Here is a 26,947-nt window from a genome sequence, read left to right as displayed (position 1 = left end):
GGGGGGCGGTGGGAGGGGGAAGCAGGCAGGAGGCAGGGCAGCTTTTTATTTAAATGGTTAGCAAGTCTTACAAAAATCCCCAAATAGGTCAGATTCACTGATTATTTCACTATTCTTAAACATTTTTCTTTTAATTATGGACAAGCTACTGCATTCATCTGCACATACTCATAAATAATTCATTTTAATACTTAACCCATTGAGAACGAGTCCGGAGTATACTTGGGCAGTTGTCTATGGGAAATGAATGCATGTTGTAGCAATATCAGTCCATCCTCAATGGGTTAAGATGCACTTTGTATGTACTGCGTAAGATGTTGTATAAGCTTTCTGGTTGTAGAGAAAAAGTGCATGCTTTTAATGTATACATAAATTCTGAACTGTTGGTAAACTGGTCTACAGTTACTACACATGAATGTGATCTCGCACGCATCATATTATGCATGATTGATAAATGCCAGACCACACAACTGTATGCTTCCACACTGACTCACGCATGATCATACACATACCAACAGCAACCTCATATGGTTACATCATGTCAAGTGTTCACACCATTTAATTTACGGACCCGGGCACTTATTATGTAATTATTAACTCGCATGTGGCAAGACAGAGATAGAACGTCAGAGGTGTCTTGTCTAGCACTCATTGTGAGGCTGCTGTGTTGAGAATTGCTTAGTTTTGAATTTGCCTGGGAAGCTTAACTCTCAATTGTGATAAAATGCATTATAAAATGGGTTCAAGAATGTAGCCAATTGGAAGCGCTGAAATGAGTCACGTGTGCGTGCATTAATTTCTCACTAACATGCACGGCCTGACGTCACAATGTTTACACTAGCAGTGCACACTCAATCAATTGTTACAAGTGCGTCGCGCACTACTATACGCGCTGTCAATCCTGTAAACAACTTCTAGTTCGGGCTGCCGGCCGGCCGGCCCTTTCTTGTGTGCATTACAGTCATGTGTGGCGTACGTATACTCTTATACGTACAGTACTTATATGTGCGGAATTTCCGAGTGCGACGTGCGTAAATGTTTGGGACGAATATCTTCGGACATCATGACTCTTGAGTGAGTGCTACATGTAGCTGACTGGTATTGACCCACAAATGTACGTGAAAAATGCTGTTAGTTTTCGACCCATTTTATAAAACAAATGATGCACTGGATTATTTCGTGGCGTTAGTGGAGATGCAGCTCACTCTCGGGTATTTACAATGTAGTCCACTAATGCACTCTATCCTGTGCATCATTTGTATAATGAAACATCTAACATAACTCAGGTGACAATATTATTCACGAATGACATGTCTGTGTAGCCAGCTTATAACGAGACTGTAACAAGCACTTTGTGTGACATTTTGGAAAAGAAAGCTAACTTATTTGAAGAAAACAGAAGGGGCATTGGCTTAACAGTCCCTATCAAAATACTGCTTATGAAATTTTTGAGGTCTGGTTTCACCGTGCATCCAATATCATAGGAAATGATTGAAATACAAACTACGAGTTTATAATAAAAATTAACACACGAACAATAAAAAACGAAAACAAACTGACCTACATAATCTATATAAATCTGTCTGCCAGTCCTAGTTAAGGCATGCAAAACTCACAGACGCAACCAAGGGGAATCAAATGAAGATATATAAAGTCAATATGACTGTATTCTTGGATGAGCTTTTTTTTTTCTCAGAAGGAGCCATCTTGTTAGCTTATGTCACACTGGTGAGAGCAGGAGGAATGTTGCATGTGACTCTTCTGTGGATTTACAAATCAAGTAAAGCTGAATACCAAATGCATGCATGAAAACTTAATTGGTGAAAAGAGCATGTACCCAAATCAGCCAATCTGCTTTCCTACATCATCAAAAGCAAATGCAAACTTGTAAAGAGATTCACACTTGCCAGTTGTCTGTGGTCTTCCTTATAACTTGTAAGATGCAAAGTTTACAAACAACATGAATTACACCTTCATCTACAGATGTAAAGTTGCCACATCATCAAAAACAAATAAAAATAGTACTGTCACAAGATTCATATTTGATGTTTGAAAGTGGTGATTTTTTTCTCTTCTCTTCTTCTTTGTTTGTGCTATGACAAAAATAAAAAGATATGAAGCAACCTAGATCATACCATACATCATGCCATTCTCATATATGTCTAAACCACAGATATTTCATTTCAGTTTTGCCATCTGTGCACATCAGATACAAAGAAACATATACATATTCTCAGCCCCGTGAGACAAATAACCCAAAACATCAAAAAGTAATTTGTCACTACTATTTGCTCAGACCAGCTTTCCTTTACTGCTCTCTTTAGAATTGCTCAATATCCACTCCGTCAGATGAAAGTCAACTATTGACGTTTCCTCCTTACAACATCCGATGCGAATCATTTCGTCGCTTTCCAATTTGTCACAGATTGCCCCCCCCCCCCTCTCCCCACCTCATGATTGCAGAGCTATTCCGGGTGAAATTTGCGAGTCTCGATGGCAATCACGCCGGGGGTACGATTTGTCCAAATCATTTGCTCGCTGAACGTGTCACGGGGTGCCAGATTTCAATATCTCCACAATGAGCCACTTTCATCGGTCTTGTGTTTCGTTTGTTCATTGGTCCCTTCTCCCCTGGGTTAGTTGTGCAATTTAGTCTGTGAGTGCCATGATACCAGCGGCCCATCATGTGTCAGTCGCTAACTGTGGCATCCATGTGTCAGTTTGCATCTAGACAGGCATCTACCAAAACACATTGCTACTAATCAAGGGCATCTACAGATAGAACTAGCTCAGAGATAATACTGGAGCCCCAATTAGACACAATACCAGCAAAATGATTGTTAAATTTTCCCTTTTTCTCATATCAGTCACTGCATAAACAGATCTTGATTAGGATCTTTAAATATTTTTCATGCTTCTGTTGAAATGCTCTGTACTGATTACATGCTAGAAGGAAAAGGAAGCCAGTTTTATCTCACATATCTTCAGTAACCAAATCATTCATTTTTCACTAAAATGACATCATCAAAACAAAGAAGTAAGGAAAAAAACATATGCATAGAAAACACAAGACAATTTCTACTGTACACACCTCTGTTCAAATCTACTATAGATAGCACACAGGCCCGTAGCCAGGGGGGGGGGTGCGTCGGGTGCGTACGCACCCCCCCCAAATTCTGAAAGGTCCACTTTTTCATAATAACGGTTTTTAGCAATTCTCAAGATAACAATCCAAATAAATATAAAGACACATTATATGCTACGTAAATGTGGAAGAGTACGTTTAACAATGTTAAAAATAATTGTACGAAACCCTTTTGTTGTATGAACCATCGGATCGTCCCCATGCACACAAACACAAATGTTATGTATCAATTTGTGCGAGCTATTACATATTGAAAACTTTCGGTCATCTGCGAAGCCGCGCTTCCGCGCGAACGCTACAACACGTAAAACGGGTCAAAAATCGACGCATTTTTCCACAAAATCTGCCATAACTTTTAAACTGTTTAAGAAGCAAACTTGGGAAGCCCGGATTCTAAAAGTGGACACTTTAGGGATTATTTATGTGTATATATCTTTACTGTAACATTTGTAGCAGTGACGCAAATTAGATCAGAAAAGTACCTTAAGAGTAGAATATTGTCCATGGCGAACAGTCCAAATTTGACGAATTTGAGCATATTTTGCCGTCTTGCAATTCTTCCAGACGGGATATCTCGAGAACGGAAGATCGCACAAACTTGGGGCGCACGGTTTCAGAAAGTAGAGGTTCTGCCCATTTTTGTGACATAAGAATCTTGTCCATTGGTTGAGCAGTCCTGACGCAAATTTGCAGTAAAGCTAGACTACCCATTCACAATTGCTGTCATAGGGAACGTGTACAATCCATACAGAACTATCACGTGACGAGACTACCAACGAAAATTTGAGCCGTTGACCTTCACTGTCTGCCGTTGTCAGCAGTGTGAATTCCTGTGATTTCAAGCTTTTGTTTCTCGCCAAATATCATTTTCAACGCAATATCCAGATACAGTTGTATGTGAGACATTATCTAGATACGTAGCAGCCTTATTGACAACATAACTGTTAAGTTTGGGAGCAAAAACGACCAAATACATTCCACATTCCATCTCATTTTTCGATGATGGCTGTAGTCGGACTGGTGCATTTCCTTCGGAGGTGGTAATAATGTAAGTAGTTGCAACGGTCACCTTGCCACCTGCTGTCTGCAATCGGGCGCTTATATACTTCTTCCAATGGCTAACGGATGTTTAATTTTTGAATTTCACTGACCTCCAAATTTCACAAAGAAAACCTTCTTAGCATGATGGTTAATATGACATTTGACTGATATTGGAGATGTTTGCGAATCGGATCTACTACCTTTAATATTATTAAATCTAAAATGATTATTTGAAAGTTCGGAAATGCTGGAAATATCCTACCACAAGGAGGCAAAATATGGTTCACATTTACAATTCATTTTGTTTTAAAAATTTTCTTATTTATTTTCGTTTTTGACAAACTCGCATACCAACGGCTGATATACTGTATAGTAAAGTGAATGTTTCATCTTCCAAACAGCATCCAATGGGATGGAAAACTCCAACTGAAAGGTGGACACCGTGACCATACTCGCTAAAGAAAACGCGTAATAGGGGTAGTTTTTTCTCACGGATTAGATGGAAAGTGTGATGTACGAGCGTATATAATCAAAGGGTATCAAAAAGGCCGAAATTTGGGAAAATGGTATATTGTTCAATCATGATGAAGTACTTCTTTAGGGTGCAGGAAACATTTAAGGAATACTTGTTTTTAAGGCCCGAAAAAATCATATGATCATTACTCGTTTAGGGGCCATTTTGAAAGTCCATGTATGATCCATGGTGTCCCCTCCCGGGACAGTATCAAAGGACCGTTTTGTTAATTAACGCAATCCCCCCTTCCTTTAAAAATCCTGGCTTCAAGCCTGCTAATGCGGGTATACAATAGAAAAAATAAAAGTTAAAACAACACCAGGAAAATCACTATTCTCAATTTCGCGGCGCGCTACGCGCGCAGAGTCTCGAACACAATTAAACTTTGCAACTTCCTGGCAAAATGAGTTTTTACTATTTCCTAGATGAAATACCATAATGCGATTGCATGCAACAGACAAAAATACAAATTTCCTCAAGACTTTAAAACGTCATTAAAACAGTCAAAATTCACAATTTGCGGCGCGCTTTGTGCGCAAATTCTTATACAACTTTTGTAGTTCGGTCGTCCAAAGAATATATATATATATATATATTATATATATAATTGTGTGTGTGTGTGTGTGTGTGTGTGTGTGTGTGTGTGTGTGTGTGTGTGTGTGTGTGTGTGTGTCATCATTGGTATTGGTACCGAAGGTCCGTTTTTTTAGTGACCGCACCCCCCCTTGAAAAATCCTGGCTACGGGCCTGGCACACATGGAGAAATCACTAGATAGGGAAAAAAAATAACGAAGGCTGGCGCATACAGACAGCCATTGGCCTTCATACCAAAGCCAGTAGAGGCTGTGTCCGCGAGTGACGCATGATTTTAACTTGAAGATGAGTCTCGTTTTCTGTTTTTTCCCTCACACAAGGATGCATGAAAGCAATCAAGTCCTTCTCGCTTCCACAAGGGCAAAGAGTCTGCCTCCATCTGTTCCCCTGGCACCTGTTCGGGCAGCGCCACCTTCAAGCAGGCATTGGCACTTCGCATGGCGTTCGATCGTCACCTGCCTTTACGATATGACTTCCCATTCTTGCCTGTCCAGTCACTCTGGATTCATCACTTGGGAGAACTTCATGTGCTTCACAGATATATAAATCTACATTTGTTTTGGCTCAGAAACAGAGTGGCTAGGGCATTCTTCCCCATTCCTACTTCTCTAATCACTCTGGATTTAGTGGGAGAACTGCATGCACTTCACAGATATATTAATTTACCCCCATAACCACTGAATTTTACTTTGGCTCAGAAACAGTGTGGCTAGGGCATTTGTTGTCATGTAATTGTTATGTTGGTGGTGAGGGCAATGGTGGAGGTGCTGGTGGTGGTGTAATTTAATACTGCAATCAACATCTATGGAAACCCACTAGAAAACACTCACGTATGTTCATTGACTGGATGATGGGTAAGGTATGTTCACGGACTGGATGATGGTTTATTATATTTAACAAAGTAAGCAAGCAAAACACACCAAAGACAAAAAAAAACACAGTAACAGCCATGTTAAAGTTGTATAAATGTCATTACATTTGCTGCATGTGCAGAGACTAATGTATACAAATTCCAACAATTTCACTATGTGGAATGATACTTAAAAATGCATGCTTTTTTAATCATTTGACACAACCATTCGTGGCTGTTTTCAACTGAAACACTAAACTCATAAAGCAAAAGATACTCACCAGCCCCTTTGTTACATAACTGACAAACAGCTGTCCTAGTCAATGACCTACGATTATTGCTGTATGGCAAAATATGAACACTATACTTTGGCAGATCATGGGAAATGCATGTTATGGCAAAATCAGCTAGTCCTCAAAAGGGGTTTTCTACTGGCCTTTTATTTCACTCCTGTACCTACTCAACCTTATCATTCCATCAATCCACATTTGAATTGCTGATACTTTCTACTAGACCTCAAATGAAGGAGTTTGCCGTCTTCTCTCAGGAGTATTACACTCTGAACATTGCAATGGGGATTTCCCCAAGCTTTTTCTTCCTGATCAGTCTCCTGGTTATGGGCATGCACGCATCATCATTGGTTTATACGAACTGTCAAATCTCCACGAGTTGGGCATGCATAAATCACGTGTTTTTTCATAGAAATACCAGCCATGCCAGACTCTTTGAATGCTTCCGGCATTCTTTTCTCTGTAATTCTGAATTCACATATATTCCATGACAAAAAGCAAGAGCTCAACACAGAAATCTAATTCATACACACACACACACACACACACACACACAGACACACACTTGCAAATATGTATGTCCATATACAGTGAGAAAAGTGTCTCATACAAAAATGTGAATATATCGGGATATATGAATATATTATATGTGTTGGATCTGTGATGAATTAAGAAAAATTGTATGTGCCACACTAAATCAATACATACATGTTCTATACACACACAACACATATATATACTTGCATACACAAATATGCATGTTTGTAATCACATAGTGAGAAAGGGAAAGAAAAAGAGATAACTACTGCAGAGGGAGAGAGGGGAGGGGATATAACAAAATGATACAGTGAGAGAGGGGGAGATATAAAGATGTGGGGAGACAAAAACTTCTGCAAAGTCAGGACTAGGCACCTAGGACTGTGAGTTGCCTGCCCCAGAGTATCACAACAGACTAACGTTGGACTTGTTTCCCCTCTCCGGGGCAGGCTGGGTAGCCCAAAGATGATGATTTGCGAAGCACTTTCAATGATCCAAAAATTAAACACGGCCCCTAAAAGGTTGGGGGGTAAGGGGATCAAGTGGTGAAACAACAATATTTATTGTTTTGCAAGCAGGGATCTGAGTTCAGGGGCGGATCCAGGAATTCCGGAAAGGTGGGTGCAAAACAAAACAAAATAAAAGGGGCACATGCACCCCCTTTCCTGTTTTTCTTTTTATTTTAACAAAAATAAAGGGGGCCCGGTGCCCCTCCCCCCCCCCCCCCCCCCCCATCTGCCACCGGAATTGGAGAGAGAGAGGGGGGGGGGGGGAAGAAAGCACCAGATAGAGCAAGAAAAAAAAACACAGATCCAGCACTCCATACTTCCTCGCACTAATGTTTTGACACCTCTGGGGTTCTCTGTGACCATGTTGACAAACATTGGTTGCCATGGCGAGTGCATGACGAGGTAGGACAAACCTGCTAGGGCCCACAGGGGGTGTCATACCAGGTAAATGATTATCATTAAATGACATTTTCACTGAAAATATACCCACGGGGGCAAGCCTTGGACAGGCCGGTCGAATTACATAGTCGCTGTGTTCTGCTGCTGATGAATATTTTCAACTAAGCCAGTGAACTCCCACATATTTTTTGAGAATGAGAATGAAAATTGCAGCAAATAAATTTGACTGCATTTATATTTCAGCTCTAAGTCCTATCAGTAGTTCTGTATAGAAAAAAAGAGATACTGCAGAAGATAATTTCCCTAAATAAATAAACTTGCCAAGGTAAAAAAAAGTACAAAAAAGCAACATTTTTAGGACCTTGGAAAGGAAGCATAATTGGTGTCATAAATATAACACAGAAAATGGAAGAAAAGGATAGATTTATAAATGCATAGTAATTGTTCAGAGGAATCTGACGTCAATCATACACTTTTTTATTGGTACAATCAAAATCAAATGGAAAACTTCTAAAAATGATATGAAAGAGAAATCACTTTAATACAGAAATGAACATACTTATATGTTATATTTGGTACATATATACTGCAATGTGCCCTACCTTGTTCACACATGGCCCCCTCCCACCCTAGGGCACAGTTGCACATAGGTGTTTCCCCAAGGATGAAGCAGGTACCACCATTCTCACACGGCCAGTCCATGCACGTCAGACCTGCCTGCTCGATGGGTTCGGTCGGGCCGGTCGTGGGATCCAGCTCAGCGTCGGGGTCGGCCCCGTCGCCAGAGCCACTGCCCTGGCCGTCGAGGTCCTCGTCGTCGGTGATGAGGGTGTCCGTCGTTGGTGGCTCACCATCGATGTCAATCGTTTCACCTGGAGAAAGATCAAGTGTGAAGAAACATCCACTACTACCTGTAACAAGTCGAAGAGGTCAAAGAGAATTCGTGTAAACTCCGGCCCCATGTCATATAAAGTTGGCATGACAGCAACTTTTGCTGCAATGGCAAGTGTCACGGTAATGACAAAAATCCTACTTCCTTGTTGGCTGTTGCTACAAGAAGTTGACAGTCTAGCAAGAATTGCTATCATACATCTTTTATGAAATGGGGCCCTGGAAGATCATGCTGCTGTTGCCAATGACAACAAAGATACAACTGATGATGATGATGATGATGATGATGATGATGATGATGATGAAGTTGATGATGATGAAGTTGATGATGATGATGATGATGATGATGATGATCGCTGATGAAGAAGATGATAGCTGGTATGGTGATGGTGATTTTAAAAGTGAAGCGGAATTAGGGAGAGTGGTAGTGTCTTGTACATGTTCACGAACAACTAATTTGTTGTAAGGGGTCTAGGGCAATTACCCCCTGGGCAATTTTCCCAGGACCCTTCCCCTGGCCCTAATCCTAATCCTAATCCTGAACCTAAATCCAACCTTAACCCAAACTCCTAACCCTAAACCTAACCCTAACCCTAATCGTTACTCTAACCTTACCACTTAGCAGTATTTAGCTGGGGGGGGGGGGGGGGGGGGGGGGGGTAATTGCCCCGATACGTGTTGTAAGCTTAATATAGGTCCTTCTATGTGGTTACAGTAATGTTCACATGATGCTAACTTTCTTTGAACAATACAAGGGGTGGGGAAGATGAATGATAGTTCATCAGGTCTCCATCAGGGTTCCATGACATTTGCTCCTGTGACAATTGCTCCAATGAAATATCTGCACACTTTGCCAAACACACATTACCACAAACATAACCCTAACCCTAATCCTAATCCTCACATCGAACTACACCCAAAGTCCCATCATAACCCTAACCCTAACCCTTTAAGTCCTTGGAGAAAATAAGACCGGAGCAATTGTCGTAGGAGCAAATGTCACGTCACCCTCTGCAAGTGACCCCGTTGGCAAATGGATACTGTCAAACGAGGAATGTTTGCGTGCGTTTTAATTTTGCGACTTTTGCGAGAGCCAAGATTCACGAAAATTAAAATGCACATGAAAGTTCTTGTCTACACTATATGCACTGAATGTTAGAGGCAACTCGCGAAAATTGCATGCCACAAAAAAGGCCGTCGGCTGCAATTTGCGAAAATTTCATGCCGCAAAATATCATGTTTTACAGTAATGCAGAAACCATTACATGTAAACCAATGAGAAAAGGGATGCTCTCTGAAATTGTATGTCAATCAAACATCCTTTTTGCACCTAGCAGGATGTGACCCAAACACAAAATATCAAATACTGTAAAAGTGGAAATTTTCGCGTTGAAAGTGTTGAAATTTTCACGCATTTCGCGCAACCAGAAACTAGCGCGAAAATAAAAGCATGCGAATATTTTTGCTTGCCATATGTTCCTAGGCATGATGTCTTGATTCCTCGGATTTAAAAACATGCGAAACTCTTCTATCCCGGCCAAGTGCGAAAAATTAGTCACGTGAAAATATCCACTTTTACAGTATGATATGATTGAAAGCAGAGCTCCGCTTCTGACCCCACAACAAAAGTGTCATCCCGATTCGGCCATTCCACGATGGTTTACGATGTAGCTAATAACTTATCTTGGGTTGTCTTTACGTCATCACAAACAGCTTTGAAAATCATGAAGTAAGTGGAAATCAATTCAAGATCTTTAAGTGCAATGTGAGGTGAATTCCCTTCGTAAATGTATATGCCAATACACTACTACATATTATGATACAATAAACAGAAATAAGAGATTCCAGTCCTGTGGTTACAAACAGAGTAAATAGAGATGCCTACACCAATATGACTCAGGGCTTTTTCTCTATGCTGCAGCCTGAATCTAATATCTTTAATATGTTTGCCCATTCATCCATTCACTAAACAGTCTCGCCAATCTGCAAAAGAATTTCATTCTCTACATTTAAAATGTCAAAAACGTGGCTTTACTCAGTTAGGAAATGGTTTTTTTTTTAAATTATTATTATTACAAAATTCAAGACAGGATGAATTCCTTTCACAACCCCTAATTTTTTTCCAACCAGCACAAATACTCACAGAAATCTAAGAATTCAAGAACTCTGTGAAAACTAGAATGGTTTTTTTTTCCACTTGGTCAGGGTTCATTTCATTTGAATTTGGGTCATTTCAGCCTCAGGTTATCATTAATACGCAAAATGCTCCATGCCCCGCTGGAAAATATGGCAAGGTTTCTCGCCTGATTAGACCGTCAGAATGTCGGAGGTGTTCTGATTCCTACAAAGCAAGTTTCAAAAAGAACTGCACTGGTGTTGTTGTTGTTTTTTATTCTGCTCAATTCATACAGAGACATTCATACAGAGACATTCATACAGAGACATTCATATGAAGGCTAAGAAAAGAGAAATCAAATGGAAATCAGCTCAGTACACTACAACATATTTTCAAGAGATAAAATTTACCCAAAGTACGATTTTGACCATAAACCATTCAAATTCCCTTGTCTTAACCCGTTGTGACGAGTCCCGAGTATACTCCGGTAAGTGTCTATTGGAAATACATGTTGTAGCAAAATCAGCCTGTCCTCAACAGGGTAATCTCACTTTGTATACTGCCAACAGAATGACCATTCCAAAAGACCTAAAGAATTTTTATTAACATGTTTTTGATCTTCAAATAGAAAAAATAATTCTTTCAAGAGAAATCTTCGAATGAATCAAACTCTTGTAAAAGTCCTGACATTGACAAGTTTCATTTGTGTCCCTTCATCAGATAATCCACTGTTCAAATAATTTTAAAAATGCAAACAACAACTCAGATCTGAACCCATTTTTTTTTTTTACTGCCAAAGTTTATTCCTGTTCATTAGGGTCATCAATAAATATGAGAAATGTATTTGAACTTGGTGACCCAAATCTCTGCACTTTTTGAAGTCCCTTGATATTACAAAAGTTCCACAAAAATTTGATTAGTAGCTTGGATTGCCAATACTCCTCAAAATAAAAAATATAAAAAAAACTGACCGCTGGAGAGATATGGTGATAGAATCTTCAGTACTGGGAGAACAGATGCATGGCATCACTCCACACCTTCTAAAAGACTCGCAGGCTTGTCTAGCACCGCCTCCTCACCTAACCCATGCGACACGACCCCGGAGAAATCTATACATGAAATGCAAAGCTCCTTACACCGTGTTTAGCCTAAATACTCCAGCGGTAGCTGGGCCTACCGCTCCATTAACTCGCATCTTGTCCAAACACTCCCCGCCAGGTCTTGCTCTGGCACTTGTCTGACGAAGCTATCAAATTTCATTCTGCTCTTTTTTCTTCTTTTTTTTTCCGGTTCGGGTCTCATCCTGATCCTGTTCAATGGTTCTCTGCTTCTTAAAAGTTATTTCTATCTCTCCTCCCCCCTCCTATTTTTTTTCCTTCCAACCTGGCAATTCATAACATATTTTTCCTGAGGATTACTTTTCCCTTATCTTTCCAATTTTATATTAATTGGTGCTACATCTGATTTCCTAACATGTGATCTGCAAGGAACTCGATTACAAACGGCACAGAAGTTTCGAATGTCATTGAGTCCTTTGCTCCTTTGCATTTGAATCAAATGCTATATGCAATGTATCTGGTTATCAGTTTTTCAGCTTCCTTGAGGTTATGAATGATAATAATTCACATTTTATTTTTCATTTAAATATTACAAACATTTCTTTCTACAGCCAATGTAATACAAGATGGACAACACTTCTCTTACATTTGGACTACAGAAAAAGTGAATATTTTTGTGCAAGTGATTTTTAGCAATCGCTAGATTAAATACATTTTGCCTATGTCTTTTGTCCAGTTTTCTCATTTAATAATTCTCAAGTTATCAAATATTCCTATGACAATTAAGAAAAAAAAAAATATTCAAGATATCGCTTCCTTTTGGTAGTCTTGTTCTTCTCTTCTACTTGTAATTTTATGCTTCTAGCCATTTGCAGCCTTGATTTGACCCGACAACAAAAAATCAAGCTGAGTCAAAAAGGAATTTATATCTGTTCATCTTATACCCTGTTTTGTCATTTTTCAATCAAATTTTTCTCTGAACATTTACTAGCACTTTGTCCGACATATAGTTAATCTTCCCTTCAGCTCCATACTTAACCAACCTTTAACCTGTTGAAGACGAGTCCTGAGTATACTAGGGCAGGTGTTTATGGAAAATGCGTGTTGTAGCAAAATCAGCCCGGCGAGTAAAAATATTTCAATTTCTACCTTGGGCAGCAATTTCTTTTGCATCCTAATGTTTGGACCTATTATACTCTCTGCCGATTATCAGCCCCTATCCTACCCCAATCTGCAACCAAATCTCCAAACGTTCTAACTCTTTGATGAAAATCGCAAATTACTTTTTCTTTTTCTTTTTTTTTTACTAAGCAGTCATTCAGCATCAATGCAACACACTTCTATACCGTTTCACAGGTAGAAAATCTCGCGCTTTGTAGTTCTGTATGCTACCAGAGATTTCCACGTGCCCGAAGCCAGGGAGCTGGAAAAATAAAAGTTTTGAATGGATTTCAAACACGCACCTGGCTCGAAGAGAAATAGTGCAGAATAGGTTTAGAGCACGACAATGCCGTCTGAGACTGAGGGGGAAAAATGGCAGAACACACAGGCGTTTTACTAACAAAGGACTGTTTTTCTATTATTCTCTCTCGTTGCACAGAGCAAGAAATGTGGGAAGTGTCTACTTGTGAGCTTAAATGTGTTGTCACTATGGCTTAAATCAACTTTTTTTTTTCCATTTTCCTACGGCAAGTCAGGATTAAAGTTCTATAATCACGTGCTTGACATATCATTCCAAAATTCAATTTTTTTGACAGATTCAAATCTGTAATATTTCTGATTGATCCACATTCACAAATTATGTCCTGTAGACTAGATCTAGTTTCTGGCAGATTGCAATCTAAATTGGTAATAGATTAAGGGTTAATCCTATAGAATTTGCAGCCATGCTCTACTTAAATTCTGTCCAAAGGAAAAAAAATAAACTTAAGCTTGACTCAATTAGCACTGTCTTGTGCTCTGTGAAAACATCCATTGACCTCAAATGTTAGATACATAAAACGGGTTACAATTCAGCACTGTTGGCTTGCAAACTACACTTCTTAAAGGACTGTCTTTAATACATTGATACCAACAGTTGGGAGGACATATCAGCAGACCGCAACAGATGGCGCGGTACGCTTCAGAGGCAACACAAAGCAGGTGAAGCAAGGATCCTGAGCCTTGCAGATGAAAAGAGAGCCAGACGGAAAACACAAGCACGCGGAGAAAACCCTGCGACTACCCACACTTGTCACAGGTGTGGTAGAGACTGCTATTCGCGAATTGGAATTGTGAGCCACAGCCGATGCTGTGGCACCAGTGGAAGGATTATCATCAAAACTTGACAACTCCTAGAGCGCATTACCCATGGTCAACACTGACCGACGGAGGCCTACTAATACATGGCCTATACACACACGCCACTATGCAATATTTGGGAGGAGGCTACTTTGCACCAACTGATCATGTAACCTTCCATTTCTGCTTTGGAGGACTATAAAGAATGAGGCATGATTTTGATGAACTCTTTGTCAGGCAATCAAATCCTTGAGGCATCTTGCTACAGAAACTATAGCCTTACCATCACGAAACTGGCACTTCTGACTTTCACTACATATGTCGCATTGGAGAAAAGGACCAAGAAATTGTATTATTCTGTGTAACCCTCCCCCCATCCCCCCAAAAAAGGGGGTGGAAATAGCAGATGTAACTGAGAAATAGGAACTTTAATCATGTAAAATGTTTTGGCAATATAAGAATCAGAGTTAAATTCAGAAAGTAAGATGCTTTGAAAATTGTAAGACCATGATAAAGAATCTTACATGAAAAACAAAGTTCTGAAAGGAAAAAGTTTTGCTTTCTTCCAATCATGAAACACTAACAAAGATTTGCAAAAGTTATGAAACAAATACAGCACAAAACCATCAAAATGTGGTTTTGGGGACTCGACGAGTGTCATAAGTTCTAGTTTGTCTTTTCTTGAAAAAAAAAATATGTGAAAGACTTCTTTATTGCTAAGGAGAGCTTACAATCCAATATTTGCATGGTGCTACTCCTAGCAAATCACACACACACAAGAAAAGAATCAATACTTCCCGGAAAAGTGCTCCCTCGTTGGTTACGTACAAATACACATTAGTGTGAGCCTGGCGGGGAGAAATTGAAAGTTTGATTTTGTTTTTTATTCCATCACACTGAAAGTTGTTTGCTGCAGCCCAACAATCAAAGAGTACGGCAACACGAGTGTCGAACAGACCACTCCAGGTGCTGCAATCGTCATGACGCATTCTGCTTTTTCATTTTTCTACACCACGAGGAAATGACAATTATGGATTGAACCCCAGAGCGTCATGAAAGAGAGATTATACGAGGGAAGAAAAAGAGTAAAGAGTCAAGGAAATGAAGAGAAGAAACAAGGAGATGGTTAGATATGCCCCACTTATATACCTCTGAAGATTCAAACAACAGAAACAAAAAAAGATGTACAAGAGAAGTATATGAAATCACAATCATCATCTTGGGGGTTCCCTCTCTCTCTCTCTCTCCCTCTCTCTCTGTATATACATCTCTCTCCTTATATATCTCTCCCTCTCTTTCTCTCTTCTTTAGCTATTTTCTCTCAAAGTTTTATTCTCTCCCATTTGGCCTCCGAGAGTGTGGTTAATCCACCCGAGGTATCTTCAGTTGCCGAGCTTGTAACCAAGTTACGCAGCAATTACAGGGCCGTCTGCCACATGAGGCCTGCGGCTTTTTGCCCGGAACGATATCAACCTACAGCAGGCCATCGATCCTTCGCAAATTGAAGCGGTGGGTTGGGGGGACACGGCATCTATGGGCAGAGCTGCGCTGCACTGGGATTCTCTTCCCAACGAGTGTGTTCCGGGGGAAAGTTTTCAGGGAAATGATGCACCAACATGGGTAAAAAAACTCACAACCTCTTTTTGATTTCTTGGCCACAGCTGCCAAAGATTGGAAAGCCCACTTAATAAGAGAAATTGTCTGGCACTATCTTTTTGAGGTGATAAAAACTATCAAATATTTGTCAGACTTGTGACTGTATGACACTAACAAGGTGGAGATACGGACTGCCAGAAGCCTGTTTAAGAGTGTAATAACTGCACAGATTAAACACAAGGTTGCCCAGCTGGGTAGTGCTAACTTTGGTTGCTCTCCCTTATGATAATACTATTGATTCTGTTCAATGTTTTCCTTCACAGATAGAGATTTGATTTTTTTTTTTTTTTTTGGGGGGGGGGTTGTTTGACTCATAACTATATACTCTGTTACACAGGAGTACTCACACAGTTGCTACATCATTCAAATGCTGTTGATGGTAATACAATTCCGTTTCAAAGATTCACATGCTCAACCTTGACTTTCAAACCTTATTACAAATTTGATTATTGTTTTTCCTTTCAAAATACTGAGTTCTCCTTAACAAAAAGACATAAAAATGTCTGGCACTGATTAGCTCAACTTTGAAAAAGTTTGTCACACATACAGGGAGCAACAAAGGGGGGTTTCATCAGCAGACACATAGCATATGATTATCTTGTTATGTAAACAAGCAAGAAACACTCAACAGCAAATTCAGTGAGCATGACAAATGCTGCCCAATGATGTGCTTTTTCGCCATTCAAGAAAATGAAGCCTAAACTTAACTTCTCCCCTTCTTCCTCTCGGGGAAGATGCTACGACTGCACTCATAAGACTTATAAGAGGAGAATGCACTGTAGGGGGAAGGTTGAAGTGATGTTGGCTGATCGCCATGGTGACGGTTGGGGAGCAATGTCCTCCGGTACGAGTGATGCAGTAGGCCCGTCCCCAAGGGTGACACTGAATGTTTCATGTACAGACTCTACCGGGTGTCTGGTATCAGGGAGAGTATCTCGCCAATGCCCCATTGAAAACACTCCGTTACTCCCCCGCTGTATAGTAAATATCAGATGCTTCGTAAGAGCATGAAAGGGGAAGAACCCTCCCCCCCCCCATGCTGCAGATACACTCCCTGAATACGCAATCTGTATACACAGAGGTAGTTTCAAGTGCCGAGGGAAAGCGGCGGAGAAGAGATGATGAGAGAATTAGCGGGAGTGACAAGCAAAGTGGGAAGGAGCATGGGAGAGGGCGACAGATTGTGAGGTGTTAAGAATTTGATTAAAAAGCGAGATCTCTCTCAACTGTCCTCTGAATTCTCCCTGAAAGAAGTCTTCATTTAGTTCTTTTCTATTAATACCAACATGGATGAGGAGTAGTGTGATCGGAAATGTATTTCAGAAAGAGTGTACTTTTGTCAAGCAAGACATTTTCACAACATACAATTTTGGCCTTAGTGAAGCTGATGGCCTTTTTTGCAGCATAACATTTTCGCAAATTGCAATTTACCATTCAATGCATTTAGCATAGACAAGAACTTTTTTGCTTGCATTTCAATTTCACAAATCTTGGCTCTCACAAATTTTGCGAAATTAAATGCACTCGAATATTGCTGGTTTTACAGTAACACTGCCCTCGTAGCCACCACAGATAGTACACTGTACATTCAACTGATCATGATAATGGCACACTATAAAACAAACAATATTCACAACATGAAATTTTTGCAAATTGCCACTGGCATTCAATGCATACAGTATAAGACAAGAACTTTTGCAAGCATGGTAATCTTGGCTCTCGCAAAATTCAGGAAAATAAAATGCACATGAAAATTTTTATAAAATTTTTATACACACGAGGGTACACATACAGGCAGGTGTAATGATAATCAATAATGCACCTGACTGGGAAAAACAGGTGAGTGTCCTAAACATGAATGCCTTTCTCAGTCAAGTTTTATCATCATGGGAGTTGCAATACGGTCAAGCAAAGATGCAGCTGTACATCGAAGGCTAACCACGGTGGTGCCAAGTCGTTTACCATGCGCACGTGCCATGGAGGTGTGAAAGGCTTGCTGTAGCTGTGCATGAGAAAATAGGAGATTTCGCTTTGGGCAAACTACATGGTCCAAAAGACTTTCATCTCAATGTAGACAGACTGTATTCCCCTGGGATGTTGCTAAATGGTGTTAAAAATTGATCGGTGTCGTGTTATGTTTGCCACAAGCACCCCCGAGTTGTTTAAGAATGTCAAGTAACTGCTTCTACTCCGGATAGGGTTCATTCAGTTTGATATGAAAGTGTAAGGATTCAGTGTTGGGCATTCCTATGCATAATTCACACTTGCAATACCCCAACAACACCCATGGCTGTGCTACATATGTATTGTGCTTGATGTTTGGATACCATAAAATAACCGATATTTGCTGTTCATCTAAATTCTGTATTAATGTATTCAATATCATTGTGTGGAGCAGAGAATGCAGCCTTTTTTATTCTATTTGTTTGCCATCATTGTTTTATCTTTTGGATCAGAATGAGCTACTACATTCATGCTGTGCTATAATGGAATTATACAATTTGACTGATGTTATGCCCTTGACTTGGAATAGGTTCAGTCACAGTGGATACATTCATTCACGACATTCCCACTTCTCTCTCCTGTGATTGAACCATCTCAGCCATTTCACTAGCGGTGTGCAATCCATCAACCGTGGAAGAATGGCAGCCATCCCTCTGCCTCGACCTGAAAAATTGATGCCCTGTTGCCGTGGCAACATCAACACTCCTCTGGGAGCAGCACATAGTAAGAGAGAGAGAGAGAGAGAGAGAGTTTGTGATGGAGGATCGGTAACAGAGGGAGTTGACATAAAATGTGTAATCTGAAATACACATTCCCGGGTGGCACTTTCTCGACACAGACAAATCACACTTTACATTCATTTGCCTCACCACAAATGGAGTGGTGGAAAGTCGGTGTTTTCTTTGACAACTTGGAAGCGCTTGACCCCATTTCCCCCCCCCCCCCCCAACTCACACTCACACAACAACCTAGAGCTGCCTGCGAGAATTATGAAGAGCTCTATTAGAAGAGCCAACATCAGTGTCCATATATTACTGGATATGGTTTCGAGTTGTGAACACTTGCAGCTGAGTTCAGGTGATTGTACGGGAAATTAATTCATTTCACCTCAAAGTCATACAAGATACACGGATTACAATATAATTCCTGACTGATATCTCACAAATTATTCTATGTGTAAGCTTTTAAAAAAAAAAAGGTTCACTTGTTTCAAAAAGCATCATATTTGTGATAATCAATACGGCATCTACCTAGATAGAAGCCTGTAAAGAGAGTTGCTATTCTAACTACGATGAACACTTGCCATTCACAACTTTCTAAGTGGAAGAAACATATTATTCTCGTAATATTCTTATGCAACCCATGCTCATCTGCTTTTCATTTGGCGATTAGAAGCCAAATATCACAAGCTCCTAAATTTCCATTCTGTATAATCCAAGGTTGTTTGAAAATTAATTACAAAACGATGCCTCCGGCACCCTTTTGCCCGAGGCATAGAAATGCCTTCAATATCTAAAGATGGCCACATGTGCCTTTGCAAAATTTCAAGGGCAACATGCACCATGCTGGAAAAAAAAGCGTACTGTAAAGCAAGATATTTTCGCAGCATGAAATTTTGGTGAAGGGGAGCCAAGGGCCTTTTTCGCAGCATGAAATTTTTGTGAATTGTCAATGGTATTCAACGCATATAGTATGGACAATAACTTCCGGGTGTATTTTAACTTTGTGAATCTTGGCTCTCACAAAATCTGCGAAATTGTACAAATATTCCTCATTTCAGGGTAAATATAGACAAGGTTCATATCTACAGTAGATTTTGAATACATCGTCGGCCAAGAACCAGAACTAGGCGTTATCACAATTTAGGGGGGGGGGGGTATTGACTTATTGGCATCATGTTGTACAGCTTGATCTCTTCTACATAGTTTTTCAATTTCAATTTCAATTTTAATTTTATTTTTGTATGTCTCGATGGAAAATACATAAAATATAACAAAATATAATAATACAGAATGTCCAGCTTGGATATATACGAAAAGAAATACAACATAGTACATAGCGGTCGATGTGTCAGTTTCAAAGTGCTCAATTTCACCACAAAAAAAAATAGCCGCAATACATAATGGTCTCAATACCATCAAATAATTTTTATAATCAGTAAAATGTTCAAATGCAAATCAACATGGGCACTATTTTACCAGATATTTGGAACAATGCTAATAAATCTACTCACTTTTGATTAAATAAACTTTTTATTTCATGAAAATTGATTGTTTCATTTTAATTAACGCTCAAATATGCACCCTTCTGATTCTCAGCTGATGATATGAGCAGCCTCCTGAAAGAAGACGGTAGAGATAACCATTAGAGTGATTACAGCTACACTTCAGACAAAGCCATACTCCAAGAAGAGGTTATACAGCATGTTACAGTGTGTATCTGAGTGATGTGAAAATTGCACTTTTATTTAAAGAAAATATTATGAAACTATACAAGTGGCGACTTGCACCACAGAACAAAATAACAGGTTGTCAAATTAGATTTTTAAAGTTCAGATCTGATTTGTAAAGAGGAAATCGGCTTTGAATTGATGCATCAAGTTTGGATGACCTTAATAATTGAATCGATTGAAAAACCTTACCTCTCGACACAATACTTTGAAGAAAATATATGACTTGCAAGTTAAGGGTTCGTTGATCAATTTTATTATTGACTTTCTACGAAAGCAAATTTTGATCATTAAGTTCTTTCAATTTCCATGTAATTGTTATTTCCTTGGCAAATTTATGAAAACAAAAAACAACAAACAAAACAGAACTTTCCAGACTGACTGTCTACTGTAATCTCCTACGTTCCTTTTTTTCCAAGTGCTCAATTTCACAAAAATTAGCCATAATACATTGATCTGTTTTGTGCAGATATGTGAAAATCAATTCTATCATGGCTGTCTATGAGAATGCCGGAATTCCGAAGCCTTTAAGCTCTGCTCCCCTACCGTATTAATTAGTTAGCAATATATATTACCGTGGCCTTCATATTATTGACAGCTCTCTGCACAGACCGCCACCCCCCCCCCCCCACCACCCCTCACTCGAGCTCATTCTTTCCTGTGTATTCACAAATTAACTGTTATACTCGCATTGGAAGGCTTCTCCGTCTATCGATTCCCAACACTTGAAGTGGGCCTAATTGCTGTTTTGTGCGCCTCATCACGACCCTGAAATTGAGTTTTTATTGTTTGCCTCTTGTGAAGCGGACCTTGCGATGAGGACGATAATCAAGCTTGCCTGTGTCGTCTGGAAGCGCCAAGGATAAAAAAAAAAAAAAAACAAGTTCCAATATGACTGCATCACTTTTAATCACTCAAGGGGGCATAGGAAGATGATGAGGCTCGTCTCTTGTTACGGTAAACTGATATACATCTCAGGGAGGGTATGGCAATCTGTAGAAGAAGCAATCAATGCCTGGAGAAACTTCATATATATATATATAAGAGTTTGTGCGCAAAAACCGATAAGTCCATATTTGCCAAATGGAGATATTTGCGATTAAAGGTCAAGAAAAATAAAGAGAATGATAAAAAAATTTTTGCTTCTTTTGACCATAACTTCAAAAATGTACCTTTATATGTAGTGACCAATATATCATTTAAAAGGTATTATTTTGAACTTTATGACAGAGACCGTACTTCAATATCTTCAAAAATGGACTTATCGGTTTTTGCGAACAAATTCTTCATCTATTTATTTGTTTATCTTTTCTTCCAGTCTCCCAAGGCCCTCCTACCTTCCCCCAAAAAATCTACATCCTCGGAGGGAGACTAGCCTATAAAAATTATTTCATTAATTACTTCTGTTCATTTTTTTCTCATCCATCTCATCTATGTCATCTTCAAATACTCCATTCTACAAGCAAGGCATGCTGGAATAATTATCTTCTTCCCACTTTCCCAAATCAAGTAGCAAGGCAAGTGTCTGACACATCCAACTTATGGGCAAGCCCCCTTGCATCTTTCTCATCAGACAATAGATTTTGGTTGACTACAAGAAATAGCTTACAGTGTAGATTTCCATGAATACTCTTGGGTAAAACATGATCTCAAAACATTCTTTTTCTTCTTCTTCTTCTTCTTCTTCTTCTTCTTTTTCTTCTAATTCTTCTCCTTTTACGTGAAATTGGGGAGGGATCGAGGGTGAGTGCATTGCCTCTTTGAATACACTTTCTTGCCAGACTTTGTGGTTGCATGGACTTGTGTTGCCAATTTGCAGATCATGCACTGCTTTGCTTTTGTTGCTAAGGGTGTTGGTTTTTTTTTTTTCAATATATGGATAACATCACATATGACATTCTCATTTACATATCATTAGAAGACTACACAGGAAAATGGGACAATGCAAGAAATAGTGGGAAACGAATCTGAATACAAAATCCCACAATGGCACATGATTGATATATCTTATGATTTGAGGGAGAAAACCCTCAAAATATTCTTGGGTAAACTTTTTTTTTTTAAACTGAAGTTACCAGAAGAAGGGTAATGGAAGGCTAAAACTGAGATTGAAATGGGTAAGGACAATGCTTTCTTGAAAAAGAAAAAAAAATGACACTATCTGCTATTTGGCTCCATGCCTTCTTGGAACCAACTGGGATAAAACAATGCATGTTACCATAACACAGCCAGTCTAGCTGTTGCTATTCAACAGACTCACACCCACACATACGCACACACATACAGACACCCAAAATGAGGCGACAAGAGAAGATTGCGTTTCAAGCAGCTGCGGCAATGTTTATGATCTGCCTAATGACATTTATGTCATCCAATTATCTACCTGCTGCCCTGAAAGTAACCAGGCCCCGGATCGCACCAGAGATGCCAATTAGAGACCCTCCTCTTGCTACCCTGCCAACAAAAGGAGATGAACAAGACAACAAACAGAGCGAGGCGGTTGCCCGGGGCAACATCGAGGAGGGGAACCCACAGCTCAGAGGTGCGGCACAGTGTAGAACGGTATTAAGAGTTGAAGAGTTTAAGATGATGATGAATCAACGGATGGTTGCATTGTTGCAATGAACAATGAAAGTGAATTATGTGAAACTTTTAATCATGTTCTCAAGGCCAATGGAAATGCACCACTCAGAAAGTGTAAGACAATTGAATGCACGAGGCAAAAGTGCTTTACACCACTAAAACATCTAAAAATGGGAACAGTTGTTCCATGCAAGGGTATTACAAAACAATATGTGGCTCCAGCGCTGACCAGAGTGGTCATATCCAAATCACATAAAGAACAGATTTATATCCTGCTTATCTTTCTAGTTAGAATCAGCTACTGTCTGTAAATTTCAATATTTTTGAGGGATTAATTTTTCTCGCTGAGTGGCTCAAAAACATATTTGCAGGCTGTTGAATTTGTGCTGCGCAATTGTCATTCCATGCACAATGTGCAGAGAAAATTTGGAAGATATTTTCATGGGTTTTAGAATTTGCACTAGCCAGAAGAAGCGTGAAATACGTAAAATAATGTACAGCAAAAAAATTCTGCATTTACAATATGTCTACTGCATCAAGAGTCTGGACAAACACAATAATTAAACTCGTTGCCATGGCAGAAAGGCATTCATACTGAAAAAGAACACAATTCCCCAAAATGCGTCCTCCTAAACTGGTTACAACTACATCCAGTGGGTAGTTTTGCAGGGACTATATAGGAACAGCTGTAAACAGAATTGTCACTTGAAGCGCATGATGCAGCTCAGAAAACAGGAAAGAGACGAAAAAAAAAAAACCAAACATCTACATAGAGAAGGCTGAAATGCCTACAGCCCACTTACAAGATTTAAGTCACACACACACAGACTTTATCGGCAGAAGATTGGATTTACATCGCTAATAAGCAAGTCTTTCACAAGCAAAACGGGATCTGCGGGACCGTAAAAAATTTCTGCGTGCGAGAAATATATCAAATTAGCAATTCTATGCACAGTGGGGCCTTCTGCGTAGCTAGGAGGAGTTAAATTTGGTTTGCTGGACCCCGCAGACGATAGCAGATCTGAATCAGATATGTGGTGCAATTAAGCTTCTTTGCCACCTTAGGGCAGGGTAGTGGCTAATGCTCTGATAAGCTCAGTGTTCTCGCAAAGCACGATACACATTGAGGCAAAGTGAGGGACAAAGTTACTCACACTATGCACATTGTATACATGTAAGAGTCAAGTTCATCATGCATTCCATATGGCTCGTTGCCAAAAGCTCATGTAAAATTCAATGAGAAGTATTTTTTTTCTAATACACGACAAGCACTGTTGTTTGAAGTTTTTGTTTCTGCTTTTATACATCTACATGTATGATTGACACTGACTAGTTCTTTTATGATTAGCAATGTTCAAATGAGTTCAATAAAAAAGTATAAGAAATAAAAGATTAAGAGTTTTCATCAAATCAGATGTCAAATATGAAAGTTATTGAGGTATATTAGTTTCCACAAAAACATTACCATACACGTTTTAATGAAGCAGTATTAAAGTAGCAAATCACGTAAATGTAAATGAGAAAATGTAATTATAACATTGGCTCGCAAGTCTTCCACTGAACTGTGTGCAAATCTTAATTAACTTTTTTTTTTCCTGCAATCAAAATAGATACAACAGCATCCTTCATTTCAACTGTTTTGTGAGTTAATGGCATCAAAATCTCAGCTAATTTTACAGAAGCTGTTGAGAACAATATCACAACTTGGTGAAAATGTGTGTAACTTCAAAATGTCATAGCATTATTTTTTTTTATGTCTGATGTCAGCGAAACTTCCGTAACTATTCAGTTTATTCAATTTTTTTTTAAATTATTTCAATTTCACTCTATTATGATGCATTTAAGACAACTTTGACATGATGTGGAAATGCATTTGAACCCTATGTGTGCTCGCCTACTACCACACAAAGCCCCATAGCACTGTGTACCCTGTCCAAAGTTCCTGGAACATACAGGATTAAAAGGTCTTTCTGTGGTATGTCCATTACTCAAGGGTAGCGTCATTTCCAAGAAATATTCAACAAATTTCAAACTGATACAGCGCCAGAGCTATACATAGTACCTGCGCAAAGCAACAAGGAAGGAGGAGGAATCCCTACTCTGCCTTTCAGCTGCAGCCAGCGGTACCTAACGCCATAGATAGAATTTGTTCGTTGCGCTGTCAGACCTCGTGCAATCAATTGAGTATGCACGTTCCGGGGGCTCTAACCTTTGCTTTTCGGGGCAAAGGAGAATTTTTCCCGGTATCTCCAGCCTCGCTCGGAAAAAGTTCAATCAATAGCTTTAAGTGGAGTTTAAGTCCCATTACGATCAAAGATTGGGCGGCAGGGCACTCACACTGCCAAACCAACGTCTGATGAGCTTTCCTCCCATCTCTCCCCCCCCCCCTACCCCTCCTCCCTCCCCCCCCCCCCAACTCCCCTACTGTCCCACCACTGGTGTAATATCACAATGTTTCCCCTCAATTGAACAGAATATTGGTATCATAGCAATGCCACCATAAATGTCATGTGTGTCTAAAGTACAAAATGTGATAATGGCCCAGGACAGACAAAATAAGGTGAGAGACCAAAAAAGAGAGATAGAAAGAGATAGAAGAGAAAGAGAGAAGAGAGGGGGAGAGATACAGTGTAGATAGGAAAGCACAGAAAACAGATAGAGAAAGATAAGGAGAGAGAGGGAAAATGATAAAAAGAGTAAGTCTAAACCAATGACAGAGAAAGAAAGATGTAATACCATCAGGCTAACAATGCTTAAATCACCTGTTCAATGACTCCTGTTCCAAGATGGAGTAGGGAATGACTATACACCTAACACGTCAAGACTTACACTGTTTTGCCGTAGCGATAGCTTGGTAAGGTCGATACGGTAAAAAAACGTATGTTTTGATTTATGCAAATTACTCTTGAAAATAAGGGGTCTAGTGAAATCAATTTGCATTCAGTATATTGTTGAATTGTTGATACTGTATCGTCCAGTGAGAATGAGAAGGGCATTAAGTTGCCACTAAACCCACAGTGTTCAATACAACTTAATGCCCTTCTCAATCTCAACCGACGAGTTGGTCCTTTTAGGGTAATATATGAAGTATTAAACAAAAACAGAAAAGAGCTGTAACTTTGCAAAACTTTAAACTCGATCTCCTGGAAAAGAGGCTGCGTGTACATACATTCTTTTGCCATCTCACGCTGACGTGACAAGTTTTGGCTGCACAGTCTTCTTTTACATGCAAAAGGCACAGAGTCCCGTGACATGATAGCAGGCGGGAAGTACACAGTTTACAATATTATCAAGGGGATGCCTTCCTTCTCAGCTCACTCCTAACACATTTCAAAAGGGCCCAGTATATAATGAGCTACCTTTGTAACAAGATTCCATAGGAAAATATTGCAATTACTACATTGAATACATACAAATCCCCTGTTCACCCAAAATCGGGTCAAGGTATTAGGCGCATGAATAGGTCTTATAATTTATTTCTCTATCAGATCTCGCATTAGACGTTTGTATTTCCACTGCTGTCATTTATACCCGGGAGTGTTCCTCACCATTTCTGTTTTTCATAACTTTATACCTGTGGGTGTAATCATCACTTTTATGCCCACCTGCAACTACTTGGTATGATGATGCAGGTGAGTTATACGAAAATTATGAAAACATACATGTATGTTTTAGAATATATGCCAAAGTTAAGATCAGTTGACAATGCTTTATTTTTTTAATCTTGCAAACTGCTGGAGTCTCCGAGAGTAATGGTGACAGTATGTCTTCTTGTAAAAATTATGAAATTTGGGTTGCCATCAGGGTCGGCTCCTTTTTGATTCATCGTTCTCACTGTAAAAAATTTCGAAACTTGGGTCACGATTATCATTAGCGAAAAGCTGACCTGCACATAAATGGTATGCTTGCCACGTACATCATACTATGCCACTACTGCGCACCACAGCTGGTAAAATAGCAAGTAGCGACACACGCAGTGCATTGTGGGATATAAATGTCAACATGGTTTGCAGTTATCATTCATACTGTAC

The 26,947-nt window shown here is 39.5% G+C and overlaps 1 protein-coding gene across 1 annotated transcript in view; it reads right to left on the bottom strand.

Annotated features, from left to right (window-relative positions):
• LOC139720096 (pikachurin-like) overlaps positions 1–26,947 on the bottom strand; it is a 159,836-nt gene that overhangs the window by 54,598 nt on the left and 78,291 nt on the right. The window contains exon 3 of the mRNA XM_071631465.1: positions 8,482–8,751. Coding sequence (XP_071487566.1) covers positions 8,482–8,751 — 270 coding nt within the window. The remainder of the gene's footprint in view (positions 1–8,481; positions 8,752–26,947) is intronic.

The sequence above is a fragment of the Diadema antillarum genome, unplaced genomic scaffold (genome assembly GCF_040938485.1).
Source record: "Diadema antillarum isolate AM-2024a unplaced genomic scaffold, OU_Dant_1.0 scf00000121, whole genome shotgun sequence".
Lineage (NCBI taxonomy): Eukaryota > Metazoa > Echinodermata > Echinoidea > Diadematoida > Diadematidae > Diadema > Diadema antillarum.
This window is presented reverse-complemented; position numbering and strand designations above follow the sequence as displayed.